This window comes from Nicotiana tomentosiformis, chromosome 10 (assembly GCF_000390325.3).
Source record: "Nicotiana tomentosiformis chromosome 10, ASM39032v3, whole genome shotgun sequence".
In the NCBI taxonomy this organism is placed as follows: Eukaryota; Viridiplantae; Streptophyta; class Magnoliopsida; order Solanales; family Solanaceae; genus Nicotiana; species Nicotiana tomentosiformis.
This window is the reverse complement of record NC_090821.1, coordinates 14,352,722-14,362,543: the sequence shown is the minus strand read 5'-3', so window position 1 is coordinate 14,362,543 and position 9,822 is coordinate 14,352,722. Positions and strand designations below refer to the sequence as shown.

Sequence of the window (9,822 nt, the reverse complement as noted above, 5' to 3'; positions counted from 1 at the left end):
ACCTGGATGAATGGAATACCTCGAGCTGTGAGTTTTCTCAAGAATCAACTCCCTCAAAGCATCAACATTCAGAATACAAATCCGACCCTAAAGCCGCATAACACCATCATCTTCAATCACAACCTTCTTGGCACCACCCCGCTGCACCTACATTTCAACACTAACAAATAGGGATCATCAGACTTATGAGCCTTGATGCGCTCCAATAAAGATGATTGTGCCACCACACAAGCAAGAACTCTACTATAAAAAATATCCAACTTAAAAATTTGTTAGTCAAGGCCAGAAAATCCATAGCCAATGGCCTCTTCTCATCTGGAATAAATGCCAACCTGCCCATACTCTCTGTTTTTTTACTCAAGGCATCAACTACCATATTTGCCTTCCTCGGATAATACAATATAGTGATATTATAGTCTTTCAATAACTCCAACCACCTCCACTACCTTAAATTTAAATCCTTCTACTTAAACAAATACTGGAGACTCTGATGATCAATGTAGAACTCGTATGACAAGCGATATAAGTAGTACTTCCAAATCATGAGTGCGTGCACAATAGCTGCCAACTCCAAATCATGAACATGATAGTTCTTCTTATACGTCTTCAACTGACGAGATGCGTAGGCAATCTACCCTCTTGCATCAAAATCGCACCAAGCCCAATAGGCAAAGCATCACAATACACGATATAAGTCCATGAACCGGTGGGCTGCACCAACACTAGAGCCGTAGTCAAAGCAACCTTTGGCTTTAGATAGATCTCCTCACACCCATCAGACCAACTAAAATGAGCTCTCTTCTGAGTCAAATTAGTCAATGGAGCTTCAATAGATGATAATACCTCAACAAAGCAACGATAGTAGCCTACTAAATTCAATAAGCTCTGAATCTCTATAGCTGAAGTAGGTCGAGCAATTCTAAAGTGCCTCAATCTTCTTAGGATCAACTTTGTACCATCACTATACATAATATAGTCCAAGAATGCAAGAGTCCGACTAGAACTCACACTTCCAAAACTTGGCATAAAGCTTACAATCCTTCAATGTCTAGAGTACAATTTGCAAGTGCTACTCATGCTTCTCTCTACTATGAGAGTAAACCAGAATATCATCAATGAACACAATCACCAAGGAATTCAAATAAGGCTTGAACACTCAATTCACCAAATTAATGAAAGCTTTGGAGCATTAATCAAACCAAATGATATCACCAAGAACTCATAATGACTATAAAGAGTCCTAAAAGTTATTTTAGGGACATCTGAAGCTCTAATCTTTATTTGATGATAGCCAGATCTCAAATCAATCTTGGAGAACACCTTGGCACCCTGAAGTTGATCAAACAAATAATCAATATGAGGCAATGGATACCTGTTCGTGATTGTAACCTTGTTCAACTGCCGATAATCAATGCACATCCTCATAGAATCATCATTCTTCTTCACAAACAACATTTGCACACCCCAAGGAGAAACACTCATCTTGATAAATCCCTTATCAAGCAAATCCTGCAACTGCTCCTTCAATTTTTTCAATTACGCTGGAGCTATACGGTATGGTGAGATAGACCAAGTCAATATAAAATTCAATAACCCTATCAGGTAGCATGCCCAGTAAATCTGCAAGAAATACCTCAGGAAACTCTCTCACAACCAGTACTGAATCCATAAAAGGAACCTCCATGCAAGAATCATGAATGTAAGCCAAATATGCTAAGTACCCCTTCTCAACTATGTATTGAGCTTTTAAAAATAAAATCAACCTACTCGTAGAATGGCCAAGGGTCCCTCTCCACTCTAATCTAGGTAACTTTGGCATAGCTAATTTCACAATCTTGGCGTGATAATCCAATATGGCATGATACGGAGATAACTAATCCATACCAAGAATAACCTTAAAACTTGGATCAAATAACACGGAAGCATCTCTATTACAGACTGAGATAATACTTGTGATGACTGCATCAGATGACTCTATCTCAGGACTACCAGGAAATACATAACAATGGGGCTCAGCCTTATCAACCTGTTCGCCTTCCTCTAGGATGACCTCTAACTCGCTGGCCTCCACCTCTAGCTGGTTGAACCCCACCTCTGACTGGCTGACCCCCGCCTATAGCTAGTTGGATGGATGGTGTGGTAACTAGTACTGGAATAATGGCCTAGCTACCCTATTGCGCTACACTCCATAATATCGGGCAATGCATCCTATGATGCCCCATATCCCCACTCGATCAACCATTGACCTGGTGTGGATGTTGGGTTTGAGACTGATCCTGATGAATCGAGTCACCATTATATAAACTCTGTATCATAGGTGCACTGATGGGAGACGGAGCCGCACTAATGATGGCTGATCAGAACGAGGACCATAAGCACCATGGCCACCTGGAGTACCACTAGACACCTGAAGTTTTGACTGGACCGGACTGATAAAATGACCTCTACCAAAAGAATACCTGCCTCCATATGGGGCACTACTAAAACTACCAAAATGACAAGGCCTTTTATCAAAGGTTGCATCTCTCCCCTGGCTATGAATGCGCTCAATATGCCTAGTAATCTTTGAAGTCCAATACCATAAGCAAACCCCTTTATAAACCTCTGTACCTTCTCCCTCTCAGTAGGGACCAGCATAGCTACATGATGAGATAAATCAACTAACCTTATCTCATACTGAGTGACTGTCCTACCACCTTGCTGAAAATGCACAAACTGGTTGTGCAGGTTATCTCTCTAACTGAGCAGAATATACATTTTCAAGAAAAGCTGTGAAAATTGTGCCCAAGTAAGAGAATGTGATCTTGTCAGTCTTCCCATATCATAGGTATGCCACCACCTCTTGGCTAGACCCTACATTCGGAAGACAATGAAATCTACTCCATTGGACTCAACTAGTCTCGAATTACGTAAAATCTCATAACATCAGTCTAAGAACTCTTGGGCATCCTCTAAAGGCGCACCGCTAAAGTAAGGAGAGTGAAACTTATGGAACCTGTTCATCCTATCCAGCTCATCAGATGACATCGCAGCCCCAACCTTAGGCCATGCTATAATAATAGGCTGACCCGTACCAACTGGTAATACTCTTGGGGTCTGATATCCATAAGCCATCTAATCTCGAGTACGAGTAGCGAGAGTCTGAGTTCCTCCTTGTCCTGAGAAGTGGTTGGTTCCATAGGAATCATACCTACCTGAACCATACTCTCCATAAGGCCGACCATTCAGACCAAGGCATCATGTAGAACTGGGTAGCAATGAACCTGTTTGGGACCTGAGTTGGCCCTACCGTCTCATCCTACAATGGAGTCTGCTCATCATCTGGAGATAGCTAAGACTCGACTGATGATTCTCTGGAACAAGCGTGAGTAGTTGTAGTTACCACTGCATGTGACCTAGGATGGGCTCAGCCTCAGTCCATGCCACTGCCTCTGCCCCTAGTAGTGGCTACAACCTAGGGCTTTGGCTTATGCTTAGTTGTGGCTGAAGTGCGTGTCTTCACCATCTGGTGAGAGAATAAGAGTGTAAAGATTCAAACTTTAGGAGAGAACAAAGTCGCACGATAGATGATAAGTATGAATTTTAACCACTTATTAATACCTTCTTACTATAAGTTTTAGTCCATAAGTATTGATTTTGTCCCCTATTATAATGAAAGTGGTTGAATTGCAGGTGTGCTAGAAAGTATAAGTTCAATAAAGAGAAATGACTAAAAAAGGAGTTGTTCTATCCAAATTCAATAAAAAAGAGAAGTGTTGAGAAAAGTACGGTCCGCAGAATACCAATTACGGCCGCAAATGCAATTACGGTCTGCAAAAGAAGGAATGCAGCCGCAGAAGAAGAACTGAAGCTACAGGAACTTTAGGCAAAAGTGTGGTCCGCAGAAGAAAATTTGCGATCGCACTTGGTCCACAAAACAGGTTCGCACTAACAAGTTTGAAAGATCAGAGAATGAGTAGTTGGACAAGTCTGAAACCTTCTCAAATACGGTCCACAGAACTCAAAGTGTGGCCGCAAAAGCTGATTTGCGGCCACAAAAGATAAAATGCGGCCGTAGAACTTCCCCTACTGAAAGTACAAGAAATGTCATTTCGGCACAATGCGGACCGCAAAAGATGATGTGCAGCTGCAGAACCATCCGAAGGGCATTTTTGTTAGAAAATTTTGGAGTCCTAAAAATAGAATTTTAAGACTTTTTAGGGTATCTTTTCACTGTAGCAGCTAGGAGTTAGTTACTTTTAGCTATTTTGAGCGTGAGCTACAATTAGAGAAGATCTTCCAATATTTCATTTATTTTTGGTTTTATGTCTTTGATTTATTCTTATTTTCATCTTTCCATGTCTTTTATTATGAGTAGCTAGACTTTTATCCAGGGTTGTGATTGAATGTGTAAATCTTATGGGATATTAATATTATGCTTGTTATTGATTGGGTTAGTGTTATTTTTCCTTGTTTATGCCTTAAAGTTAGAATTAATGGTTGCAAGCATTGATTCATGCCTTTTTGACATTGTTCTTACTTGAGAAAGAGAAACTTAGTCTAGGAAAACTTGGCCAACAAGAAATTGAACTAGTTGATTAATTGAGTAGTTTAGTTAATTGATTTGAACTAGAGATAGTGGTAATCTAACTTGGAATCATATTCAATTGCACTTATAGCTATCCATTTGTACTTGAGAAAGATAACTCGGCATAATCAACCCTTAATCGAGAGGTATTGAGTGAGTACTTGAGTATTGAGAGTCATAACAACCCTGATCTATCAAGCAAGCATAAATGACCCTACCTATTAGGTTTACACCTAGGTAAATATTACAACCCTAGGCTTTTCTCCATTTGTTAAAAGTTAATAAACATTTTGCTTATTACGTGTTTGCTAGCTTAGTTCACAAAACATACTAGTTTGATTAGTAAAATTGATCCACCACTTTTGTTTGAAAGATAAATTGAGTTTTATCAATTTTGTCGCTTAAGTGTTTACTATAACACCCATATTAAACTCCATGAGGTTCGAAATCGACTCACATTGGGTAATTATTATTGTAAATGACCGTTTCATATCCCTTATTGGGGTGTAACTTGGACGGGATCAATATTTGGCGTCGTTATCGAGGAGTTTAGGGTGTTAGCTATATACATGAGTTTGTTCCTTGAGTATCTCCTTTTTATTTTCGTGATTCTAACTTGATGAAGTGATTGTAGGTTTCTAATGACGAACAACGAGCTTGGAAACGTACCATTGGGAGAGATGGATGGCGAAGAGGAACAACTTGATTAAATGCCACAGGTTCCACAACCAAACCGTTGAGGTTGTGGGCAACAAGACAATGTGCCTCCACCTCCCCTACCTCTACCTCCACCAAAACCCCTAGCAGAAAAATATTGGAATTTGCCCAATGAAGGGTATGTAAGTGCTATAGTCCCCCCCTCGCATTAGGGCGGGCAACTTTCAAATCACCAATATGATGCTAACTTTGCTCGAGCAACGTATTTCACTAGGGCACCGAATCAAAATGATTACAAGCATTTGAAAGGTTTTGTGGATGCGTATTGGGGGAGCAAACAAATAAAGTTTTTGAAAGATGCATTACGGTTAAGGATATTTCCCTTGTCACTAAGGAGGAATTCCTTGGATTGGTTGGAACGCTTGCCTAATTATTCCATTCATACATGGGATAAGTTGGCGGCAAAGTTCATTTCTAAATTATTCCCTCCCGGGCATATGGAAACTCTACGGGATGAAATATTGGCTTTCAAGCAAGAACCCAATGAACCCTTGCATGAGATTTGGGAGCGGTATCATACTATGGTAAAAGAGCGCCCCAATAATGATATGACCGACAACATGATGCAACAAACTTTGTACCATGGTATTAATAACACGAATCAATGTGTGGTCAATCAATTCTTCGGAGGCAATTTCATGACAATACCTTATGCGGAGGCATATGAGATTCTTGATGAGATGGCAGAGACCTCTTCAGCTTGGCAATCCCGAGCCAATTTTCCTCGAGGTGATCCCAACATGATTCACCTTCATAAATGAATTGCAAGACCATAGGCAAGCTATTGTGGAATTGACCACTACCATGACTTAACTTGCCGAGACTCAACTCCATCAAACTCAAGCTCCTAAACAAGTTCATGCCAGGGAGGAGGTGAGTGTTTTTGCCAACAGGAAGCAAACTAAAGGTCCCCAATTTCAACCCCCGAGTAGAGACGTATGCACAAGATGATGGTGGTTATGACCAAGATGACTCTTATCAAGAGCAAAAAGAAGAGGTTCAATTTGTGAATAATTACCAAGAGCAAACGGGCAATTTCCAAGGCTCCAATCAAAATCAATGGCTATCTCAAAACAACCAAGGCACTTGGGGTTCTAACAATCAAGAAAATTGGCATAACAACAACAACCAAGGGAATTTGGGAGGTAGTAATTAAGGAAATTGGAGGAACAATAAAAATCATGCAAAACGGAGTTCGGATTTCCAAAGACCTCCAATGTACCAACAACCAAGTAACCCACCTCCATATCCTTCCCAAGATTCAAGTTCTTCAAGCAATAAAATGGGTCATATTAAGAACATGTTCAAGCAAATGATGAAAAATAATGCAGATTTGGATGCCCAACTTGCCTCACATACCACACCGATTCGGAATCTTGAAGTTCAAATGGGGAAAATCTTTGAAGCTCTTAATACTCGTCTTAAGGGTGCATTACTAAGTAACACGATAGTTAACCCAAAGGTTGGTAATAATACGGGACATGCCATGGTGGTTATCACAAGAAGTGGAAGTGGCGGAAATGCACCCACCTCAAATGAAAAGCAAATTGTAGAGGATGACCAAATGGTCCAATAAGAGGAAGTCCCATAAAATGATGTTCAAGTACATGATGAATTTCGAATTGACATTGATGATGGTGTGGAAGAGACTCGAGAGGAGGTCAAACCATCTAGGGAACATATCATTGACATGCTGGATCTTATAGCGCAAAAGGCTAAGGAGTCCTTACCAAAGACTCCTCCTCCTTACCCTCAAAGGCTCACTAAGAAAAATGGTGAGGATCAATTCAAAAAGTTTATTCAAATGATAAAAGATCCCTCTATTAATGTGCCATTGGTGGAAGCTTTGGAGAAAATGGCTGGTTATGTCAAGGTTATGAAAGATCGTGTGACCAAGAAGAGATCAATGGACTTTGAAATAATCAAGGTCACTCATCAAGTTAGTGTTATTGTTCATTCTATGGCTCCTAAGTTGGACGATCCCGGTGCTTTCACAATTCTTTGTACTATTGAAAGTGCCGATTTTGCTAAAGCTTTATGTGATCTTGGGACGAGTATCAATTCTATGCCCTATTCAATTTTCAAAACTTTGGGGATTGGGAAAATAAGACTCACATCTATGAGGTTACAAATGGACGATCATACAATAAAAAGACCATTAGCTTTGATTGAGAATGTATTGATCCGAGTTGATAAATTTATTCTTCCAGTGGACTTTGTTATTCTTGATTGTGAGATTGATTATGAAGTGTCTATCATTATCGGAAGGCCTTTCCTTTCTACGTGTAAGGCCCTTTGTGATTTTGAAGCTGGAGAACTCACTTTTCGGGTTGTTGATAAACAAGTGATATTTCATGTGTGCAAGTCTATGCATCAACCAAATAGCAACGAGGTGTGCTCTTTTGTGGATTTGGTGACTGATGTCATTATTGATGATACTAGTGCCACAATCAATGTTGGTGACATGTTGGAAGATGTTTAGCTCAACTTTAATGATGAGGAGATTGATGGTTTCATGGAATGTGTGAACTCTTTGAAAGGAATGGGGTCATATAACTATGCACCCCAAAAGTTATCATAATATCTTGAGAATAGGAAGACCCCTCCTACAAAGCCTTCAATTGAAGATCCACATACCTTGGAGTTGAAGCCATTTCCACACCACCTTCGATACAAGTTTCTTGGCCCTTGTTCTACTTTGTCGATTATTCTATCTTCTTGTTTGACTAGCATGCAAGTGGATTCCACATTGGCGGTCTTACGAAGGAGGAAGAAAGCTATTGGATGGACTTTGGCAGACATTCGGGGTATAAGCCCCGCATTTTGCATGCATAATGTCAAGTTGGAGGATGGTGCTATGCCATGTATTGAACATCAGAGAAGACTCAATGAAGCTATGCAAGAGGTGGTCAAAAAGAAGATTATCAAATAGTTAATATTGGGGTTGTCTATCCCATTTCCGATAGTTCATAGACTTCTCCAGCTCAATGTGTCCAAAAGAAGGGGGGCATGATGGTTCTTACCAATGATAAGAATGAGTTGATACTACAATAACGGTCATCGGTTGGAGGGTCTGTATGGATTATCGAAAGCTCAACAAAGTCACAAGGAAAGACCATTTTCTCCTCCCGTTCATGGATCAAATACTTGATAGGTTGGTCGGCCGTGATTTCTAGATGGTTATTCGGGATACAACGGTCATCGGTTGGAGGGTCTGTATGGATTATCGAAAGCTCAACAAAGTCACAAGGAAAGACCATTTTCTCCTCCCGTTCATGGATCAAATACTTGATAGGTTGGTCGGCCGTGATTTCTAGATGGTTATTCGGGATACAACTAAATTCTTATTGGACCGAAAGAACAAGAGAAAATCACTTTTACATGCTCGTATAGTACGCTTGCTTTCAAACGGATGCCTTTTGGATTTTCCAATGCACCAGTGACTTTTCAATGGTGTATGATGCCAATTTAATGGACATGGTGGAAGACTACCTTGAGGTGTTCATGGATAACTTTTTGGTTGTTGGATTTCATTTAATGATTGCCTTTCTAATTTGGATAAGGTATTGGCTAGATGTGAGGAAATAAATTTGGTACTCAATTGGGAGAAATGTCATTTCATGGTTGAGGAAGGCATTGTCGTTGGACATAAAATTTTAAAGAATGGTATTGAAGTGGATAAGCCGAAGATTGAAGTTATTTTCAAGCTTCCACCTCCTACCTCGGTAAAGGGTGTGCCGAATTTCTTAGGCCATGCGGGATTCTACCGGAGATTTATCAAAGATTTTTCTGAAGTGGTGAACCCTTTGTGAAAACTCCTTGAGAAGGATGCAAAGTTCCATTTTAATGATGATTGAATGAGAGCTTTTGAACAATTGAAGCTCAAGTTGAAAACAACTCCTATCATTACATCTACAAATTGGAGTTTACCATTTGAGCTCATGTATGATGCAAGTGATATAGCGGTTGGGACTGTTTTGGGAAAATGTATCAATAAAATCTTTCACCCAATCTACTATGCTAGTAAGACCATGAATAGTACACAAGTCAACTATACCATTACGGAGAAGGAGCTATTTTCTATTGTGTTTGTTATTGAGAAGTTCTGCCCATATTTGATGGGTGCTAAAGTTATTGTGCACACGGATTATGCGGCACTTCATTATCTTATGAGCAAAAAGGAATCAAAATCCCGGTTGATGATATGGGTGATTTTTTTTGCAAGAATTTAATATTGACATCCAAGACAAGAAGGAAAGTGAAAACCAAGTGGCAGACCACTTATCTCGTTTGGAGGAGGAGGGGAGGCCAAGTAATGGCCTTGAGATCAATGACTCTTCCCGATGAGCAACTTTTAATACTATCAATGAAAGAGGTACCATGGTTCGCGGATTTGAAAATTTTCATTGTAAGTAGTATCATTCCGGAAGAGTTCACTTTGACCCAAAGAAAGAAGATCAAGAGGGATTGCAAAGACTATTATTGGTACGAACCATACCTTTTCCGTATTTGCACGGATGGGTGATTAGGAGATGTGT

The 9,822-nt window shown here is 40.0% G+C and overlaps 1 protein-coding gene across 1 annotated transcript; it reads left to right on the top strand.

Moving 5' to 3' along the window:
• Nucleotides 1–6,974: 6,974 nt before the first annotated feature.
• LOC138899791 (uncharacterized) lies at nt 6,975–7,766 on the top strand. The gene has a single exon (XM_070186483.1). The coding sequence runs from the start codon at nt 6,975–6,977 to the stop codon at nt 7,764–7,766; it is 792 nt and encodes a 263-aa protein (XP_070042584.1).
• The last annotated feature ends 2,056 nt before the right edge of the window (nt 7,767–9,822 follow it).